This window comes from Rattus rattus, chromosome 6, assembly GCF_011064425.1.
Source record: "Rattus rattus isolate New Zealand chromosome 6, Rrattus_CSIRO_v1, whole genome shotgun sequence".
NCBI classification, from domain to species: Eukaryota; Metazoa; Chordata; class Mammalia; order Rodentia; family Muridae; genus Rattus; species Rattus rattus.
Window position 1 is genome coordinate 23,577,396 of NC_046159.1, and position 22,635 is coordinate 23,600,030.

Genomic DNA, 22,635 nt, shown 5'->3' on the forward strand with positions numbered 1-22,635 from the left:
ATACTCAATAAAGTTCTTGCAAACCGAATCCAAGAGCACACCAAAACAATCATCCATCGTGATCAAGTAGGCTTCATCCCAGGCATGCAGGGATGGTTCCATATAGAAATCCATCAATGTAATCCACTACATAAACAAAATCAAAGATAAGAATCTCATGGTCATTTCATCAGATGCTGAGAAAGCATTTGTCAAAATTCAACACCCCTTCATGATTAAAGTCCTGGAAAGAATAGGAATTCAGGGCCCATACCTAAATATAGTAAAAGCCATATACAGCAAACCAGTATCTAACATCAAACTAAATGATGAGAAACTTGAAGCAATCCCACTAAAATCAGGGACCAGACACGGCTGCCCACTCTCTCCCTACTTATTCAGTATAGTTCTTGAAGTTCTAGCCAGAGCAATCCGACAACAAAAGGAGATCAAGGGGATACAGATCGGAGAAGAAGAAGTCAAAATATCACTATTTGCAGATGATATGATAGTATACTTAAGTGATCCCAAAAGTTCCACCAGAGAACTACTAAAGCTGATAAACAACTTCAGCAAAGTGACTGGGTATAAAATTAACTCAAACAAATAAGTAGCCTTCCTCTACTCAAAGGATAAACAGGCTGAGAAAGAAATTAAGGAAATGACGCCCTTCACAATAGTCCCAAATAACATAAAATATCTTGGTGTGACTTTAACCAAGCAAGTGAAATATCTGTCTGACTATAACTTCAAGTCTCTGAAGAAAGAAATTGAGGGAGATCTCATAAGATGTAAAGATCTTCCATGCTCATGGATTGGGAGCATTAATATAGTAAAGATGGCCATTTCGCCAAAAGCGATCTACAGATTCAATGCAATCCTCATAAAAATTCCTACTTAATTCTTTATAGAGATAGGAAGAGCAATTTGCAAATTCATTTGGAATAACAAAAAAAACCAGGATAGGGAAAAGTATATTCAACAATAAAAGAAGTTCTGGGGGAATCACCATCCCTGACTTCAAGCAGTATTACAGAGCAACAGTCATAAAAACTGTATGGTATTGGTATAGAGACAGGCAGATCAGTGGAACAGAATTGAAGACCCAGAAATGAACCCACACACCTATGATCACTTGATCTTTGACAAAGGAGCTAAAACCATCCAATGGAAGAAAGATAGCTTTTTCAACAAATGGTGCTGGTTCAACTGGAGGTCAGCATGTAGAAGAATGCAAATCAATCCATTCTTATCACCATGTACAAAGCTTAAGTCCATGTGGATCAAGGACCTCCACATCAAACCAGATACACTCGAACTAATAGAAGAAAAATTTGGGAAGAATTTGAACACATGGACACTTGGGAAATTTCCTGAACAAAACACCAATGGCTCATGCTCTAAGATCAAGAATTGACAAATGGTACCTCACAAAACTGCAAAGCTTTTGTAAAGCAAAAGACACTGTCATTAGGACAAAATGGCAACCAACAGATTAGGAAAAGATCTTTACCAATCCCACATCTGATAGAGGGCTAATATCCAAAATATCTAAAGAACTCAAGAAGTTAGACTCCAGAGAGCCAAATAACCCTATTAAAATGGGGTACAGAGCTAAACACAACATTCTCAGCTGAGGATTATCGAATGGCCCAAAAGCACCTAAAAAATGTTCAACATCCTTAGTCATCAGGGAAATGCAAATCAAAACAACCCTGAGATTCCACCTCACACCAGTCAGAATGGCTAAGATAAAAAACTCAGGTGACAGCAGATGCTGGCCAGGATGTGGAGAAAGAGGAACACTCCTCCATTGTTGGTGAGATTGCAGACTGGTATAACAATTCGGGAAATCAGTCTGGAGGTTCCTCAGAAAATTGGACATTTTACTACCTGAGGACCCAGCTATACCTCTCTTGGGCATATACCCAAATGATGCTCCAACATACAACAAAGGCACATGCTCCACTATGTTCATAGCAGCCTTATTTATATTAGCCAGAAGCTGGAAAAAACCCAGATGCCCTTCAACAGAGGAATGGATTAAAAAATATGGTACATCTACACAATGGAGTACTACTCAGCTATCAAAAACAATGACTTCATGCAATTCATAAGCAAATGGAATGAACAAGAAAATATCATCCTGAGTGAGGTTACATAATCACAGAAAAATACACTTGGTGTGCACTCATTGATAAGTGGATATTAGCCATAAAGCTCGAATTAACCACGATGCAATCCACAGACCACAGGAAGCTCAAGAAGAAGGATGACCAAAATGCGGATGCTCACGCTCCTTCTTAAAAGGGGAAATAAATATCTATAGGAGGGGATATGGAGGCAAAGTTTAGAGCAGTGACTCAAGGAATGGCCATTCAGAGCCTGACCCACATGTGGCCCATATATATACAGCCACCAAAACTAAATAAGATTGATGACGCTAGAAAATGCATGCTGAAAGGGACTGCATATAGATCTCTCCTGAGAGACACATCCAGAGCATGTCCAATACAGAGGTTAACACTAGCAGCAAACCATCGAACTGAGAATAGGACCCTCCTGGGAGGAATTAGAGGAAGGATTGAAAGAGTTGAAGAAGCTTGCAACCCCATAAAAGCAACAATGCCAACCAACCAGAGATTCCAGGGACTAAACCACAACAGAAAGACTATACATGGACTGACCCAGGGCTCCAACTGCATATGTAGCAGAGAATAGCCTTGTTGGGACACCAGGGGAAGGGGAAGCCCTTGGTCTTGCCAAGGTTGTACCCCCAGTGCAGGGGAATATGGGGGGCAATAAGGGGGCTGTATAGGGGGAATACCTGTATGGGGGAGGGGGAGGGGAGAGCGTGGGGGATTAATGGACAGGAAACCATGCAGGGGAATAACCTTTGGAATGTAATTAAAGAAATATATCCAATAAAAAGTTAAAAAATCCAGGGAGAGGGATGAAACAGAGAATTCTCAAAACATGAGGTGAAAATAGCTGGGAAATAATTTGAAAATATTTAGCATCCCAAGTTACTAGGGACATGTAAATATGAACTACATTAAAATTTCCTCTTACCTCACTCAGAACAGCTAAAATTAACAAAACAAAACAAAACAAAGCAGATGACAGTGGTTCATGGCATGGGTTTAGGGAAAGGGGAGCATTTTTTCAATGATGGTAAGAGAGTAACCTCGTGCAGACACTATGAAAATCAATGTGAACCTTCCCAAAAGGCTGGAAATAGATTTACCAGATGATGTCGTGATAGCACTTTTGGGCATATACCCAAAGGCCTCCTATATCTTATAATGATACTTGGTCATCCATAGTTATTGCTACTCTAGTCATAATAACCAGGGAAATAGAGCCAACTTATTTGTGTACCACTGGATGAATAGAAAAATGAAAAGGTGGTACATTTACACAATGGGATATTCTTTGGCTTGTGAGAAAAATGAAGTTATAATCATTTCAGGTAAATAGAAGTAGCTGGAAACAATCGTCCTGTGTGAGTTAACAACCCACACAGACAAACACCACCTGCTTTGAGTCTTTAGCTATGTGTACTTCATTTGAGAGACCCATCGATGTAGGGAAACTAGAATGGGACCTTGAGGAGGGGGCTCTTTCATTGGCGGGGAGATAGAATGCAGCGATACAGAAGGGCAAACAGGAATAGGGGAAAAGGAAGGGTTAAATCGGGTGTGGAATGGGAGGGCAGGGTAGAGGAAAGAGTATGGGGAGGGTAACTGAGACATATAACTTGTCAATATGCACAGAATAAGAGATGCCATGCTTCTAAGATTTAAATTGAATGTCTATATTATAGCCCCTCCCTCAAGGCTCAGGGGTTTTTGCCAAAGATGGGATGGAAAGATGGTAAGATCCAAACATGGTGAGTGACTACAGGGAGACGGGATATTCTGGATACAACAGGATACCTGCACATGTGAGTTCGTAGCATTCATGACCACATGCACCAGACCTGTGCAAGTTCAAGCTAGACAACAATTCCAGCATGGAGAAGAGAGGTGGGTGTGAAGTCTCCCTGCAGCTGAGAATCTGTCAGCAACCCATAGTTCCTGGGAGAGGGATGATCACTGTCTTAAAGGGTGTAAACCCTGGGAAGACACCCACACCCAGGAGTATTCGGATTTTTTAATGGGTTATAAAAATACAAGAGGCAGCAAGGTTGGGTACATAGAGGGGTGGGGGTGGATCTGGGAGGAGTCCAGAGGGGCAGATCTGATCGAAATACACAGCATGGAATTTCCGAAGAACTATCGAAGATGTTATTTTGAAAGAATCATAGTGTGACCCAAAAAACTGCCAGTGAACGAAGTTAACGTGAATCACGTGGAAAGTTAAACTTCCTCGCATGGGCAAAAGTGATGTGGACAGAAACATCAGGCTCCTAGCTTAAGCAGATGCATAGTGAAAAGATAGTTCAGGACTGACCATTCTGAGTTTTGCCTGATCATCAGTGTAGCAAGGTTAACTATTTGGAAATTAATGCAGGGAAAGGAAAGTAGGCCTTTTAATGATCTATTTATCAATCAGGCATTCTCTGTTTCTTGGTTTTCTTAGAGAAAACGATCGGATAGAACTTTCAAGTACATGCACGTGAAGATCTGGAATAATGACCACTCTGACCTTGTATGTGCATATATACAGATAACAATCACATAAAACCAACCATTTCAATCCTAAGTAGTACCTGGAAGTTACCTATCTCTGCTTAATGAGACCTAATAAATCAAGCCAGGTTTTGAATAGGGAAATAAAATCTCATGTTTTCTCAGGAGGTGGATGCAAGAAGAAACCAAACTGAATCCATTTTGAATCAAACCTCCATTTTGAATAGGGGCCAAATAAAGTTTAAGTTCCTAAGACCTCCCTGGGTAACTGACATCCTGCTTGGCAGAAAGAGACATGCATATGGGTAACTGGCATTATGGTTGACAAGCTGAGACAAGAATCTTAGGCAAGTTGCCACAGTTGAATAATCAACGGAACCGTATAAGTGTACCACAAAGACGTGTTCCTAAGGACGTCCTCTACCCCTAAATCATTATTGGTGGGAAAACTTGGCACAGATGTTTGTGGTTTGGAGCTTTAAAATTTTTTTTAACATTCTGGCTCTGGGAGAGAGAGGGAGGAGGGGAGGGGAGGGAGGGTCTGGCTCTGGGAGGGGGACGGGGAAGGCCGCAGTTCAGCCCTCTAATTTGTTCTGCAGCTCTGACCAATCAGCAGTGGCCTGCTTATGATAAACTTTTATCGTCTGCGTAAATACTCACTAGGATAAACGTTTGAAGATTCAGTCAGCTCCTGAGTCTGTTGTGCCCGTTTCATCAGTTTTTGCTGCCTAATTCAAATAAGGATCTGGCTTTGTGTGAACTCTTGCTTTTGCTTGCGTTTTAGATTTTTGAACCCTTACATTTGATGCACTGGCTGGGAACCAAACACCAACCAGAAGTAAGCTTATATCTGTATTCTGATTTCTGGTTGGAACCTGTCTGGGACCCAGGAAAAGAGAAATTGGACATACGATCAGAAATGGACCTAAGACATCCTGCCCTATATTGGTTCCCATTGGGATAACACTTGGTTTTGGGCATGCCAGACTGTCCATGTCGGTCAATTTGTGTTTATAGTTTCGTTTAGCTTGATTGTTGCTCTGTTTCATATTCTGAAAACAAAGGGTCATACTTCATCTGCTGAGCATTCACCCCTTGACTTAGTCTTAACCCATCTCAAGTATTTTCAGAAAAAAAAAAAGAGGCTGAATCGGGACAACAAAAACTGATTAAACTGGTACTGCTCTTAGAGGCCCGCACCCGCAGTTAGGAGCTGAGCGCTACAGGCATAGCCCCACCTTCTTCCCCTGGATCAAGCTGAAAGCGAAGCTGGGAGTGGGGTGGAAGGGTGATTGGCATTTGTACAGGCTGCTCTTCAAGCTGCACGAGCAGCTTGTCAGCTTTGTCCGGTCAGGAAGCCGGTGGCTACCCTTGCTACAGAACCACGGGGTCCATGGGAATTGGATTCAGTAGGTAGCCTCTTCTCTTGAAATTACAGCTGGAGAAAGTAAGAAAAGTTTTGTCTGACTGTTTTAACTGTATAGTGTATGTTGCCACTATGTGTTTGTTTCTGCCTGCTCTGAAATGTATGAGATTACTATGTTACGTATATTGGCTAGTTATTGGGTATGGTTAAAAATCTGTAACATTTGTAACAAAAAGTTAACTGAAAACTCTTAACTTAGGGTTGGAGCCATTCTGGGCAGTAACACATGGCAAGAGCCAACCAAGGAAACAGGTATCCAAAGATACGTTCAAATTGGGATAAAATTTTTATATAATTTCTACCCTGTCTTAAAAACTAGTTTTTTTAAAATAAATAAGAGGTATTATAGTTGTACCTACATGTATTCATATATAAGAACTTTTCTTCTGGGAAGCTAAACTTTGTAACATAAAAGGAAGCCGCTTGTATTGATTGTGGAAACTAAATAGTTTACACTGTTAGAATTTGGTTTTGCCTTGTAAAAATTATGGTTACACTCTCTGTCTTCACTCTTAATAAAGATGCTTTATTTTGATATTGCAAATACAGACGATTGAAAGATTTTAAGCTTCTTTAAAGAAAGCTTTACAGATAATTAAAAAAAAAACCCTGACGTTTTCAAAACAACTTTAAAAATTTTTAATTTTGAAAGCTATGGAACATTTCAAAGTGTACCAGGTATTTTATTGTAATGTCACTATTAATATATGATCTTGTTGAATAGATAAATAAAAGGTTAAAAATTAGGGCCACAACTAAGCCCCGGAGTGCTTACCAGTGAAAACCAGTCAGAGGGGGGCGGTAGAATGGAAATTTCATGTTGAAAATGGATACTCACCGTCACAGACAATCCAGGACTCCTGGGAGGGGCTGGCTTGTCTCTGTTTCCAAGGTGATGAGGGGCACTGCCACAAAGTGTCAACTCCTTTTGGACACTGCACACTATCTGTCCACATGGGCCTGGTTGGTATCTTGTCTGAAGATGTAGGTTTCACTGTTCCATTGTCTGCGCAGCCCAGCTGACGGCACACCACCCCCACAGTGGTTGGAGACATATTGCTGCTGCCAATACTGCCCCATGTGCCATTGTAAAACACTTCCAGACGGCCTGTACAGTTGTCTCTGTGGGCTTCATTGGTCAGCCTCAGAGACATGAACTCTGGGGAAAAGAACAACTTCTCTGAAGAAAACATTTCCTTTTTCTCTAACTTAGAAATGGTTGTAACAAATTCAGTGTGTCAACTCCTAGGAATTTGTTAGTAACTTTTAAACAGAGTTCTAGATCTTAGTGAAATGTAGTATTAGTTTTTACATACCACCCCACTTTCTAATCTGAAGTGTTGTACCCAGCGATCTCGTCTGAATACTGTCAGTACTTGAAGGTGCTTATGAGATTCAATCAAAGCCTTTCAAACTTATGAGATTCAATCAAACTCCTTTCAGTGATGCAATTCTTCCTAAATTAATTAACCCAAGGAGTCTTATTCCATTCTTGCTTGGTTTTAATTGACATGCAAACTCTATATTTCAGGAATATGGGAGTGAAGTCTCAGTGCCTATCCATTCCATTCTATGATCAAGTCAGGTCTTAGATGGATGCGTCCTCTTGTACACTGAGTGTTGATGTGGGTTTTGGAGCAATGTCTTTGATACTTAACATTTAATGAGACACAGATGCTAAAACCAATGTTTTATGTACATTTAAATGAAATATTTCCTTGTTTGACACACCACTTTGCCACAGATGCTAGCAGATTTAGGTCATTAAATAATGATCGATTGCTTCTGATATAGAATTGCTCCATTTCACTCGTCTAGTGACTCATACTACTGTTTTCTCCAACACACTGCAATTGGGGACATTTTTTTCTTTTTTCTTTTTTTTTTCGGAGCTGGGGACCGAACCCAGGGCCTTGCGCTTGCTAGGCAAGCGCCCTACTACTGAGCTAAATCCCCAACCCCGGGGACATTTTTTATGGTTCCTGAAAGTCTCCAAACTTGTTTTATGTGCAAAGCAAGGGTAACGAATGGACTCTTTATGGTAAACTTTGGTCAGTTGGCAAATGGAACTCATTTATCTGCTGTTCAGGTTTATTTTAATATGGTGATTATCTCCTTCTTTGTAAATATTATATAGATTTATTTCCTTTTGTTCTTCTTAATATACCATATCTGTATTGTAACTATCAAGTGTGCCACGGAATCCAATATCCAGTTGCACACATATTTATAAAAGCACCTCGATGTTAACAATTTATGATATCTAGGCCTGTTTTTGTATTTTTCTCTTTAGAGTACACTACCAACACATGAGGTTGTACCAACATGTCGAACACATTCTTTGGGGTTCCTGACTCTGGAAATGATTGAACAGAGTATTGGGGGAATATTTCAGGTTGATATTCACTACCATTTGCTCCTTAGTTATTTTAAATGCAATCGTGACCAGGAGTTATGTGCAGAACTTACCCGAGCAGACAACACCTGCGTCTTCCTTGTGCCTGCAGTTATGGCGTCCCCAGCCATGTGAATGGCACTGCCAAATATGAGACTCTTTTCCACTGCAGTCAATTTCGTCTAGCCAGATATCTCCTGTCCCTTCCCCGAAGTAGGCAGAACCAGTGGCATTAATAGCCACACCACAGTCCAGCTGCTTGCACACCACATTGGCATCCGTCAGATCCCAGCTGTCATCACAGATGGTGCCCCAAGAGCCCTCATGGTAGACCTCTACTCTCCCAGCGCAGCGACCACCTCCACCTACCAAGCGGAGTTGACCACTTGCTGGAAAGAGAAATGAAGATAAAGAAAAAGTGCACTTTCGAAGGTTTGAGGTCATTTTTACAGATTGATCACAGATTCTCACCTATGCAGGGAATGTCACTCTCCTTTGGGATGGTAGAACTTGTTGTTTGGACCGAAGATGATGAACTACATGGCAACAGTGTATGCGATTGGTTTCCTGAAAACACCCAAAATTTCAGGAATATTAGATACGAAGGGTGAAGAATGAGGATCAGATGGAGAGTTCTGTAGGCGAGTTGAGGACAAACAGAGCTAGAGAAAGAGGAAGGAGGAGGTTGGAGGGGTCACAGAGAAAGGGATGGGTGGATGGGCCACCTGGAAGTGGGCAGATTTGAGAAAACAGATGACAGGAAGCCAGCAGTTCTCAAACCTGTGAGTCATGACCTTCAGGGAGGAGGAAAACACTTCCACCAGAGGTGGAATATCAGATATCTTGCATACCATATTATATTATGATTCATAGCTGTAGCAAAATGACAGTTATAGAGTAGTAACAAGTGTAATTTAATGGTTGGAAGGGTCACCAAAATATGAGGAACCTGTAATAAAGGGTCACAGCATTAGGAAGGTTGAGAACCACTGCAGTAAGCACTAGAGAGCAATAAGGTTGGTGAAAATTAAGTTTACATACTCTCTAATAAAACAAATGAAGTTATTATCCTAGCGCAGGTCTCATGAATCTCCCAGACAGACTTTATTTTTCTTTTGCTTCATCCCTGGACTCAGGCCCATCTGATTCTAAAACACACCACTGTGGAGAGGCTCATCACTGGCTCTGCCCTTCATCCTCTCACCTGAGCAAATTACAGAGGCCACCTGTCCTTCGGAACACATCGGTGTACCCAGAGCAGTCATAGGGCAGTCCCCTATATGCTCCTCAGTTCCAGTGCAGTGGAACTTGTGCCTCCAGACCTGACCGGCTCCTTTCCCAAAATGTGCTCCTCCTGGAGTAGAAAGGGCAACTCCACACTTCAGCTGCTGACATAAGACATGAGCATCTTCTATGTCCCAGTGAGAGCTGCAGAGGGGACCCCAGGCTCCGAGTGTCTTGAGCTCCACTCTTCCCTCACAGGAGGACTTGCCATCTGCCAGACGGATATCTATGTATCCTGAAAGGAGACTGGGATTAGAAAAGACATCCGTGACTCCCTAACCCGCTCTGTTTCACAGCCTATGAGCAAACCGAAGATACTTTTTGGGTCTTACGTGAGCAGACTATGCTGACATCCCTGCTGTGGCTACAAGTTCTGTCCAGTGGGGGCGCCACCGAGCACAGAGAAAGATGGGACTCATCTCCACTACACTGGAATTCTTCACCCCAGATCTGTCCGCTTCCTTCTCCAAAATGTGCTCCCCCTAGGATAGAGACGACTGTTCCACATTGTAATTCCCTGCACACCACGCCGGCAGCTTCCAGAGACAAGTCGAAATCACAGACGGAACCCCACGTGTCTCCGTGTTTCACTTCCACACGACCGGAACATGGGATTTCTCCTCCAACCAGTCTGGGTTTCCTGTGGCCTAAAAAAAAAATAGTATTTTTGTGAGAGGTACAATTTCCACGTTTTCACGCTTGCTGGGACTAGTAGCCAGGGTTCTCTGCAGTTTCACCCTGCACCTCCTGGATTTTCTGTCTAGATTGAGTATAGCAAATTGTGGCTCTCAAATTATTCATTGGGTCTATCCTAAGAAAATTCTAGAGCTTTGAATTTTGAAGAAAAGCAAGATCAGAACTTCTCTTTTCTTCTAGTATTTCACTTGCATTTATTCATGAAGCACAGTTTGTTCACAGTTTGGGCTCTGTCAGCCAATCCAGCACTTGCTTTAGTCTGAAGTCTACGACGGTTTTATCAACATCTGCATATAGGTTTTCAACATAGTTTTGCTTGGAACATTGAATGGACACCAGACTTTAAAAAGTGGGACCCTTGATATCTGTGACTTTCCTGTCCTGTTCCTTTCTGACAGGGCTTTAAAAGAGTGGTTCATAGACAAACAGGCCTATGCATCCTCTGCCTTGCCAGTCCACACCATGTTCTGTGCCCCATCTGCTCTGCCAGCAGGAAGGGCAGAGCTGCAACAGGATACTAGATCTTGTGCCTCCCAGACTGAGAGAGAAAACAAACCTGTATGTCACTTAGTGTAGCTGGTCTTTAAAATGTAGACGAAAGAGATGCCAGGTAACAGGACATGGAACTCAGATGGGGTTATGCTCCTTCTCAGGCCAAAAGGCTTAACCATCAAAGAAAGCAGGGCTTCCTTGAACACCAGAAACCAGCGAGTGTCTTGAAAATGCGAACCACTTCAAATTTACTTCTTTCAGAAAAAAGCAGAAGTTCATCTGAGGTTGGACCTTCTAAAGAGCAAGCATCCTTCACAGATGCGTGTGCAAACCTTTGACGCTACCTTCGCTGAGGTACAGATGGACAGCCCTTCAGCCCTTCAGCCCTTGCAGTGTTCGTACTCTCTGTGTATATTTCAGATCATGGGTCTTTTTACCTTACACGAGGTAACTCTGAAAATGTTCCAGACATGACTACTTTCTGCATTAGAAATACAAATATAATGTCTCAGCGTGATGGAATTTTGCTCATTAAAGTGGATTCCTATCCAAATATGAGAAGAAGGACCCATGATTTCTAAATGCAGACCAAGCTGAGAGCAAACAATTCTATACACAAAGAATCAGTGATTGTTGAACTGGAAAGTCCTTAACTTGAATAGAGTGAACATAAAATACCCCTAAGATGTCACTGGCTATTACGTATACATTAATTAATTAGTTAATTAATTAATCAATTCACTTTATATCCAAATTGCAGCCCCTCTTTCCTCCTAGCCCCCATAGCCCCTCATCTCCCCCTCTTCTCTTTCTCCTCCGACAAGGGGGAGCATTCCCCTGGGTACCAACTCACTCTGGCACATCAAGTCACTGCAAGACAAGGCACATTCTCTCCCACTGAGGCCTGACAAGGCAACTTAGTTAGGAGAACATGATCCACAGGCAGGCAACAGAGTCAGGAATAGACTCCATTCCAGTTGTTTGGAGAGCCACACGCAGACCAAATTGTATATCTGCTACATATGTGTGTGGGCTCTAGGTCCAGCCTATATATGCTCTTTGGTTAGTGGTTCAATCTCAGGGATCCTCCAAGGGACCAGATTTGTTGACTCTGTTGGTCTTCCTGTGAAGTCCCTATTCATTTTAGGTCCCTTAATCATTTCCCCAACTCTTCCACAGACTCCCCAATGTCCAGTGTTTAGCTGTGGGTCTCTGCATCTGTTTCAGATGGAGCCTCTCAGAGGACAGTTATGCTCTGCTATTGTCTGCCAGTATAGCATAGTGTCATTAATAGTGTCAGGGATCGGTTCTTGCCCATTGGATGGGTCTCAATTTTGGGGCAGTCATTGGTTGGCCATTCCCTCAGCCTCTGCTCCGTCTTTGTCCCTCCACTTCTTGCAGGTAGGACACATTTTGGGTTGAAAGCTTTGTGAGTGGGGTTGGCATTGGACTTAATTTTTAAGTCAAGGCAATTTCTGAGATCAGGCCAAACTATGTTCCTTGGTTTCTAGAGTGTTCGTGTGTAGCTATTTCAAATGAAATTAAATAGAATCAGAGAATAGCAAAACCAAACCCAATGTGCCCTTTTTTTTTCCTGTGTGAAAGCATGTAATGTGCTTGAAAGCAAACTCTTTCTGTACACATTCTTTCTGTTCCCCAATGCTAAAACATCTGAATCTAAACCCAAAATCTTCCATCCAAATAGGCTACTTTGGCCCTTCCTTTTTTTCAGCTTTAATTTTGTGATCCTGTTAACATGCATTGACTCACGCCTTTAGATCACTATGTATATCAGAATGATGGACTCTGAGCTTTTTAAAGGGACTTTCTTCCCAACAAATATATGACTTCATTGATTTTTTTGTGTAAGAGCCAATAAATAGAATTTTGTGCATAGATCAATTCTTTCGATTAACAAGTTAAGTTTTAATCTGCCAAAGTTACTAAATCAACATTTTTTTCTTCCCCTAAGGGACTCGAATGAAGAGGAAATTTAAGAACAGTTAGTTAGGACTTTTTCCTTTTGTCCAGTAACAAAGTATACGAGATGCACAAAGAAGAATAAATCGTCATCATTTGAAACACCCTAAGTGTCTTGCTTCTCGGCTGAGTCGATGGTAAAATGCAGCCAAAGCAGAAGATAAAATTGGTGCTGCACAACCGAAGTATCAAGCTTGCCAGCTGGTCTCGGCTTTCATTTAGCCTTAGGTTTCAAATGGCCTTATGTCTGAGATGAACAATGCCAGGCAGAGGTTGACATCTGTCCGTATTGGCATCTGCAAATTTGCTCTTTGACCTCGTAGCTGGATAGCATTCTTTTGCTACCTTTGAGAATAGCTGTAGTCAGATGCAAGTGCTAAGCTTACAAGTGTACACTGGGGCATCCAGATCTTTATGTGTGCTGTCGGTCTGAATTCAGGCTTTTCTGAGTGTGTGGTAAGTGCTTTACCCATTGGGCCATCTCTCCAGATCCCCGATACGTTGTTATTTGAAGAATAATTATTCATTTGTCTGTCAGTATGTCACATATGCATAATACAGATGCACAATGATATGCGTCACATACATTAATTACTGCTTTCACAGAAATAGTGCAATCAGATTTATTTTAAAAACCAACCCCAGGGGATGGAGAGATGACTCCATGGTTAAGAGCACTGGCTGCACTTTCTGGAGGTCCTGAGTTCAATTCTTAGCAACCACATGGGGGCTCACAACCACTTATAATGAGCTCTAGTGTCCTCTTATGGCATGCAGGCATACATATAGGCATATGTATATATACTAAATAAATAAATCTTTAAAAAATTCAAAGGAAGAGGTTAAAAGAATCCTAATTCTATCATTAGCATAAGCAATGCGCCTGCATATCCTGATTCATAAGGTTAAAACAAGAGCAGAAAAAGCAAACCACGGCCACAGTATCTACAGAACCCTTGGAACTAAGTTGCTTCTTAACGAATGGATTGAAAGTATCACCTGAGCAGGTAACTTGGGCTTCTTCGAAGTGATCACAGGAAAGGCCGCCCCACTGCCAGTTTTTACATTGCCAAAGAGAAGTTTCATTTCCATTACAAGAGCCGGGAAAGAGCCACGTATCTGTTGCCTCGGTTTTGGTTTTAGAGTAGATCTTAGACTGTGTTTGAAGTGCAGAGCCACATCCAAGCTGTCTGCAAACCACGTCGGCGTCTGTCAGTGTCCAGCCTCGGCCGCACACCTTCCCAGTCAGCTTCTGAATCTCCACCTCCACCATCCCAGCACAGCGACTGCCTCCACCGACGAGCCGAAGTTCCAGATCTGCTCCATCTGCAGAGGAAACACAGGCAGAGGGAACCTGGGCAGGGTAGCTCCCGAAAGACTTTCTACTCCCCTCCTTTGCAGACGCTGCCGAGACACTGGAACCTGTGATCTACCCAGCGCCTGCTGTTTGCTTGTTTCTTGGTATTACTGTGGCTTGAACCTAGTCCCCTTTATAAGCTAGAGGATTGTATGCCTGATACCTCTTTATGATTTTGTTTTAAATGTTCCTGAGATGGGGCTCAGTAAGTTGTATTTGAATTTGCCACCCTCTGCCCTAATCTCTCTTAAGTGGCTTGGATTACAGGCCTATGCCACTATAGCTAATCTTGGCTTATCTGTTTACTGAGGCCTTAATAAACAAATGCAGACTGTGGATTCCACATAGAAATGGTACATAGTTCTTAAGAACTGAAAATATTAATTACTCATGTGCACACACATGTGCTCTCTCTCTCTCTCTCTCTCTCTCTCTCTTTCTCTCTCTCACACACACACACACACACACACACACACTTCATTCCTAAGTATTAACTCTGAGCTCCATATAGATTTAGAATTTAAGGTGTGGTTCCAAAGAGTACTAATAATACAGACAAAGGAGCCAAGTAACCCTTGTATGAAGGCTGTGCCTGACCCTTCCCAGCTGTGAAGGAACTCCCAACGATGAGGTAATCGTTTCCACTAGTCACACTAGCCATACCTCTTTGACCTGCCTTTTGTTCTAACTTACCAGAACATGTCACGCCAGCGTCTTCTTTGTGGTTACAGTAATGCTTCCCCCATTCCTGGTGCTTACACTCCCAAAGAGCCGGCTCATGTCCCTCGCAGGAGATACTGTCAAGCCAAATTGGTCCGGATCCCTCACTGGCATTAACTCGGCCAATGGCAGTGATGGCAGTTGGACATCCCAGTTGCTTACACACCACAGAAGCGTCACGGCTATCCCAGCTGTCGTCACACACGGTCCCCCACTCTCCTTGGAATCTCACTTCCAATCTTCCTGAACATTTGGACACTCCATCCACCAGTCTCAGGCTCAGATCCGCTCCGTCTACAACAGAAACAAATCATACATCGGCAAAAGGGAAATAAGGATGAGGTGTTTGAAAACAAGCCCCGGCAGAGTTAAAGAAGGGGAGGCGAGATGGTTAGAGGCAGCCGTTCTATAGCTCCATGGTGAGCCATGACCATGCAGTTCTCACTTTGGGGAATGTCTCAGAGATTTGCCCAGAGTCAGTGTTGGTGCCTGTTTGGTCACCACAACTGGTGCTAGAACTGCTTGCTCTCTTTTGTTAAAGTACATCTGCCTGTGTTTAGGTGTTTCATCTCCAGTTTGGGTAAATACCCACCACTCGCTTTCATTGTTAATGGCATGATCGGTCTCCATTACCCAGTTTGTGCTGTGACCCTGGCCCTTCTGCAAGTACCTGTGGTGGTTAGAGTGAGAATGTTCCCTCATGGGCTCGGGTGTTTGAACACTTGGTCCCCAGTTGGTGGCACTGTTTGGAGAGGTTTAGGAGGTGTGGCCTTTCTGGAGGAAGTGTGCCTCTGGGGGAAGGCTTTAAAAGCATCTTACCATTCCTGGTCATTGTTCTGCTTCGCTCTTTGATTTTAAGAGTGCTCAGCTTGCTGCACCACTTAGCAGGCCTGCTGTCATTCCCCACTGTGATGGTGATGGACACCCACCTATCCTCAAGCCAGAATAAATGATTCCTTCTTTAAGTTGTCACGATCATGTTGTATTACCACGGCAATAGAAAAGTAACTACCCGAATACTCTCTCAGTTTAAAGGCAGAGCAGAGGAAGAAGGAGCTGACTAATCCGCTCCTCTCACTGTCTATAATCAACACCCCATAAAAAGTCCTTCCTTGGTTCTGAAGAATATCCTGTGATAAACACAAGCCGATAGCCTGGGACCCTGGTGAGAATTAAAAGTCTCTGAAGCAGTTCTTGCTCACAGACAGCCTAAGCCTTTGTGGAGTGCTGATATATTGGCACTTTTGCTTTTATTCTTTAATTCTATGGATTTGAGCTGATGGTTTGGGAAGGGGTGGGCCAATGTGACTAAAAAGGAGGGTTTCAGGGGATGATGAGGATAGTGGTTTGTTTTAAACAATCTCAGAAAGACAAATAGCAAATATTTCTGAGAGTTTTACATAGACATATACAATTATATATTTGTGATATTTCTATATTTGTGTCTCTATCTATCCATCATCCATCTATCCATCCATCTATCTATCTATCTATCTATCTATCTATCTATCTATCTATCTATCTATCTATCTATCTATCTATCTATCTTCTTACCTATCAACTGTCTATGTATGTAAGTATGTATTATCATCTATTTACATACCTATCTATCATCTATGTATCTATGTATCATCTGTCTGTCTACTGACTTATTTATCATCTTATTATCTATCTGCTTATTTATAAATGACTTGAAAGAAGAAATAAGACAATCTAAAAGGAACATAGAGTACTAACAGGAGGGAGGAAGATAAAGAAAGGATAAGAGATTATAAGGGGGAAATGTGCTCAACATACAAGAGTCACATACACAAAAGCTTTAAAAGATTTGCTACTGACCCCTTTACCCCATCCCTCCTCTCTTCACCCTCCACCTCAGTCCCCTCCTGCCCGCCTTCATCCCATCTTCAATCCCCATCAAGCTTTTCCGAAACATCCTTTTTATGATGAAAGTAAATTTCATCATTTTAATACTATTTTAATTGTTTATTATTTTAACATTTTTACATGTATATGCGTGTGCCTGAACAAATGTATATGCAGCATGTATGTGCAGTGCCCTTGGAGATCGGGAAGGGATCCGATCTTGTGGAATTGGAGTGACAGGTGGCTGCTGAGAACTGAACCCCAGTCTCCTGCAAGAGCTTTAAGGACTATCAATTAACGAGACACCGCTCCAGTGCCTCCTTGCCCCCTATGACTATTGCAACCTTCTGATTTCAGTTAGTGAACCCAAAAGTATTAGAGCTGGGACCCTAGACGAGACAATAATGAAATGACAGAGGCTGACTTCATTATGTTCTCAAGGACTTGGACTTACACCTCCGGTACCTTTACGTTTTGTCTGTCACAGAGAGCAAAACACCCGGAGCTGTCCTTACCTAAGCAGATCACACCGACGTCCTCAGCATGGTCACAGTTGTGCCTTCCCCATCCCCGGTGTTTGCAGTCCCAGATAGCTGACTCATTTCCATTGCATGACAGATCATCAAGCCAGATTTGTCCAGAACCAGCTCCTAATTTAGCTGAGCCAGAGAAACTGATGGCACTTCCACATCCAAGTTGTTTACAAATCACAGAAGCGTGATCTTTGCTGAAGTTGTCGTCACACACTGTCCCCCACTTTCCCAGGAACTTTATTTCTACTCTTCCTGAGCATCGGTTGCCCCCGCTGTTCACCAGTCTCATCTCCAAATTAGATCCATCTAGAGAAGCGACCAAGGTTAGGAAGTGAAAGTCATTCATAAGCAGCTATTCATTTAGGGTTTTCTGGATACTTGGCATTAAAAGTTAGTGTTTGGCTTTCAGATATGGCCCTTCTCCATGTATCAGAGAATTTTAACATGTTAAAGCCCAATGAGCAGTAAGGATTTCCCTCTACATTTGCTTTCCAAGCAAATTGTATTACAGATCAGAATACTTTACCAGAGAAAAGACCAATATGACACATTATTCGTTAAACAAAAGCAGGAAAACGTAAATTGGCCTTCTAATCAAGTTGTAGAAAATGAGAAAACAGTCATTTACCAGATGCTTAGATTCCGTATTTTAACCTATCCATAGTAAAAGAGTTCTAAGAATGAGTAATTGTTGTTGAATTTGAAATTAGAAAATAAGAAAAGATTAAAATGACTAAATAAACACAACAGTCTTTAAAACACTATGTGCTATCAAGTTCTTAAAAATCATCCCAAGAAATTTACCATTATTTTCAGCAAAAAGGGAGTTTTTTAATTTTCTTATTTTTTATAGCAAAATTTATTCCTCATGCTATGAGTTCTGTGAGGAGTAAAATACATGAAAAAAAGAGGAGACTTTAGTTGATATATGGGGCCACTGGGGAAGGTGGATTTGGATAAAATTTTAGAAGCACTTTGTTGAACAAGAAATTAAATTTTATGAGCTCCAAACTCCAACCAAAGACCACAACTTAGCAAGGCTTGTTTTCATCCTGGGCAATTAGTAATAATAACTGATAATTGTAAGAGGTCACAATCAATGTACATTTAAGTGCATCACGTGCTGTATTATTCAATCCTTACAAGTTTGAACACTATATGTTATCATTGTTAGCCCAGTTCACAGATCAATGACCTGAGGCTCAGTCACTGGGCATAGCATTGAGAAAGCATTGAGAAAGATGGCAAAGCCAAGACCTGAGTGGTGGAGTGGTAGGTGGAGTGGCCCGGCATCAGTTTTCTGTTGACTGGTGTGCCAAGAAGCGGATTCTCTGAAGACTAAGTAGGAGTTAGGGTGAAGGATCCCACAGATACAGAGCACAGATCCCTATGAAACTAGCAAGTCCTTGAGTAGCTATAGGCTCTTCTCTTATCAGTTTTTGGTTGGACCTTCAGGTTTATAAACTTCAAAAAATAAGTTTAACTTCACTCTTCATTATGTAAGAAAATAAAAGCACAGGGTACTACACTTAAGCTGCAGCTGAATGTTAGCTCCATTTACAGGGAAGGCCTGGAAAGATTTCTTATAGTTTTGAAATTTGTTAGAAGTGCTATGTTTGTCAACGTAAAGATTAATAATAAAATAAACGAGGAGGAAGAGAAGATGGCCGAGTCCACATGGTAACGAAAGATGGAGTCCTTGAAGAAACTAATATTTTCAGCAATTGTTGCACACCACACAGTGTGCAGAGAGCTTGGCATATGTCTTATTATTGAGTTATCAGAAGCTTAGAAAGATTAAATGATTTGCATGAAGTTTTAGTATCAGTGAATAACTGCACTGGAATTCAATGCAATGTTGAATCCAAGAGACACTGTGAACTGAATTAGAAATACGTGCCTGGGGTTTGCTTTGACATGGGCAAGCCTTACCTGAGCAGGTCACTCCAGCATCTTGTTCATGGGTACAGTTGTGCTTTCCCCACCCCTCATGTTTGCAGTCCCAAAGAGCTGACTCATTCCCTGTACAAGTAACCTTGTCCATCCAGATGTCCCCAGAGCCTGCGCTGGCGTTAGCCCATCCAGGGGCTTTAATCGAAGTTGGACATCCTAGCTGCTGGCAAACCACAGACACCTCGTTCATGGTCCAGCCGTTACCGCACACTGTGCCCCACTTCTCATGGATCTTAAGTTCCACTCTCCCACTACAGTTGTTTTCACCACCGGCCAGTCTCAGTTCCTTCTTCATTCCTTTTGCAGTAACAAATCAACATGGAAACAAGTAACAAGTTAACACAGCAAATGGTCAGAAAGCATGCAGAGAACATGACCTGTTTTTAGATTACTTACATAGAACTTAGAGTCCGAGTTGGGACCCATTCTGACCCTACCATGGTACAATAGGAGAATGACATTTTCTAGCGTCCGGATGGAACTGATAGTACCACAGTTTCAAGTGGAGCAATGGCAAAACTGGGAAGGCCAAGGGCAAGGTGCTACCTAGGATTTTAATTGTATGACTGGGTGTCCTAAGCAGTGGCAATTTATACCATCTGAAATAAGGAGAGTTCTACAGGATGAGCCATGTGTGTTCCTTCCTACTACAAACTCAATAGAAATCAAGTTAATAGTAATTGTGTGAGGATAGAGAAAATAGTTGAAAGGAATTAAGTAACCATTTCATACATTTATGTAAATTTGCGTGGATTTTTACACATAGTAGCTGAAATCTCATGAAACTAGTCTTTTAAAGTTGAAGTCTAGAGAGTTATTTTCCTATTATCTATGATTACAAACGACTACCATCACCACCACAACAACATTATTTCTCTCACTCCCATTCTCAGACTGTTTCACCTGCTTTTTTGCTATTATTTTGGCTTAACCGAGGAACCTGGCGGGCCTATCAGCCAGGCTTCCTGCAATACATTTTTTAAAAATGTCACGTTTACGCTTTGAATTTATTGAAGTGTTTCCGGAACTTCCTTTTGTCCAAATAACTCTGAGCTTTCTTCTCCTTTCTTTTTAGTCTGCTATATACCACTTTCAGTCTTTATGTAACATGGGGTTGTTTTATATGAGGGAAGACCATGCTAACAATTTTGGGTCTGGTTAGAATACAATTGTATAGTTTTGATATTTGGTTCTTCAGCTCTGCAGAGGATGGAATTTTAGATGCTATTTTACCATACAGGGGAATTGTGATTTTGTTTGACAGTTCATATCAGGGCAGGCTAAGGCCACAAGTAAGCTTGACAAAATACTCACCAGGAGCCTGAGTGACAGCAGAGACGCTGAGAAGTGAGCTCACAGCCACAACAAAGAAACCTAGGTGGACAAATCTTTTATAACCTGTGAACAAGGGGGAAGGAGTAAAAGTTTACTAACAGGAGATTTTGGATAAGAGAAGGTCCAGAGTTTGGGGTATGACAAAGACTAAACCAATAAAAAGAAAGACCCTTCCTTCAAACTGGAAGGCAAGTGGGAAAGACCCAGACGAAGAACAGCAGGGCTGGTGGAATAGTTTTGGAAATGCAACTGCTTACATGCAGCCCAGGACTGAAGAGTTTTGAAAATGCTGGGCACAGAAGCAAATTTCAAAGGCAGGTCTTAAGCTTGCACTATTGAAAGAGACATTAACCAAACCGGGTATGGAGCATGTTCTCTGCACACTCTAGGACAGGGTTCTGAGCTCTCTGTCCCTCTACCTTCTTGGCATCAATCAAACAGGCTCCATGTCTTTCTGCTTCACAGAGTTTCCTAACAACTTCATGGAAGAGTGGCTGGTATTTCTTATGTTCATAACTGTTCCACCAATAGGACCTGCTACGTATCGTTCTCAACTGCATGACAAATAGTCCACTTCGCATCCAAAAATACCCAACTGTTAATCTTATCATCCCCACAGACAGCATTAAAAAAGTGCCATACAGCTCTGAGCTCCACAGTGACCACAATTCAGCACTCATGTGGAACTGAAGAATGATTTCCAGCCTGTCCATGCCCATCATGAAGTAGAATTTTGCACTGAGTTGGTTTTCCAAGCTTCCTATTGGATTCAACTTTTAATCAGTGTTGGTTCTTACACTTTATCTTTCCTGACAAACCCCTGTTTCATACCCAGGACAGTTCTGCTTATTTCAGGTCCTGACTTGATTTCACTTCAGCAATTTTATAAAATTAAGGAAAACACGGCTTCCTACTTTACAATAACAGTTTGGGATCCATGGCTGACGGAAAGCACTTCTACAGGACCTGGATGCCCCTTGCTATTCCTTCCTCTCCTATGCCAATCACATCTATTCACTGTCAGACATCTCTTAACTCAAATAAAGGATAAATAAGAGACTTTTACCGGGAGACCCAGCACCTCCAAGAAGAACCATTCTGTTCTTGCCCATTCCAAAGTCTGATGATTCCGATGGCTCGTGTGTCTCCTTTTACTATTTCATAGATGTGTTCTCTGAAGACAGTGGACGACCACGGAGGGAGATAATCATCTCACTCTTAAGAATAGAAAGGCTCCAGAAAGAGGGAGGAGCCACCCTTAAAGGGAGAGTCCTTGCTTCCTTTGTCTTCTTTCCCCTCCCACGTTGGGACACAAAGCAACCAAATGAAAGTTTAATAGTTTTCCTGGTTTATGAAAGCTAGGGAGTATATTCATTTATTCATTTGCTGCTGCTCTTGATTGGATATTTTAATGACTCGATTGATTAATCTGCCCCTAGAGATGCTGCAGGTGCAGCTACTGGGTCACACCTGCATTATTAGCTGGTGGCAGGGAGGAGAGATGCTATGACTTCGCTCAGGGTTCTGTCCTGTGAACATGTGAATGATTTGTACCCATGAAAAAAGAAAGCCCGAGACGACTACCAGTCTGGTGCCTTGGAAGCCTGGATGAGCTCCCAGAGAAGAGAGTGAGGCAGTGTCCATAGGAACCCCACCTGGGACCATGGTTCAGGGGTGAGGAGTTGGGGGGAGGGAAGGGAGTGAGCCCAAGACAGTCGACCCTTGCATGTGGCCACTCAGGAGGTCCCGAGCAAGAAGCGGGCCCATTATGACCACCAGTCCAGCTCCATGGGGCCCGAACATGGATCTAGCCTGAGATGACCACCAGTCCATTGCAGCGCAGGTCTAGAGGGGCAGACCATGCCCGAGATGACTCCTAGCCAGTGTTATAATGCACTGAGACTACTCTTGAAACAAACCCACATGCTCAGAGACCCTGGAACCACTAAAAGGAGCAAGTAAGTGGTGGAGAAATGGAAGAGAAG

At 42.2% G+C, this 22,635-nt stretch overlaps 1 protein-coding gene and 1 non-coding gene across 2 annotated transcripts in view; one reads left to right on the forward strand and one right to left on the reverse strand.

The window, feature by feature from the left end:
* Positions 1-21,762, reverse strand: part of Cd163 (CD163 molecule) — a 33,682-nt gene extending 11,920 nt beyond the window's left edge. Inside the window, exons 1-11 of the mRNA XM_032905719.1 lie at positions 21,717-21,762; positions 20,630-20,713; positions 19,295-19,612; positions 17,345-17,668; positions 14,937-15,257; positions 13,886-14,212; positions 10,051-10,365; positions 9,639-9,953; positions 8,906-9,001; positions 8,509-8,823; positions 6,878-7,198 (exon numbers count right to left, since the gene is read on the reverse strand). Of these exons, the coding sequence (XP_032761610.1) occupies positions 6,878-7,198; positions 8,509-8,823; positions 8,906-9,001; positions 9,639-9,953; positions 10,051-10,365; positions 13,886-14,212; positions 14,937-15,257; positions 17,345-17,668; positions 19,295-19,612; positions 20,630-20,713; positions 21,717-21,762 (2,782 nt within the window). The remainder of the gene's footprint in view (positions 1-6,877; positions 7,199-8,508; positions 8,824-8,905; positions 9,002-9,638; positions 9,954-10,050; positions 10,366-13,885; positions 14,213-14,936; positions 15,258-17,344; positions 17,669-19,294; positions 19,613-20,629; positions 20,714-21,716) is intronic.
* A 316-nt stretch (positions 21,763-22,078) lies between these two features.
* On the forward strand, positions 22,079-22,209 carry LOC116904731. The gene has a single exon (XR_004388421.1). It is a non-coding gene; the product is annotated as a small nucleolar RNA SNORA17 (small nucleolar RNA).
* Positions 22,210-22,635: the final 426 nt, after the last annotated feature.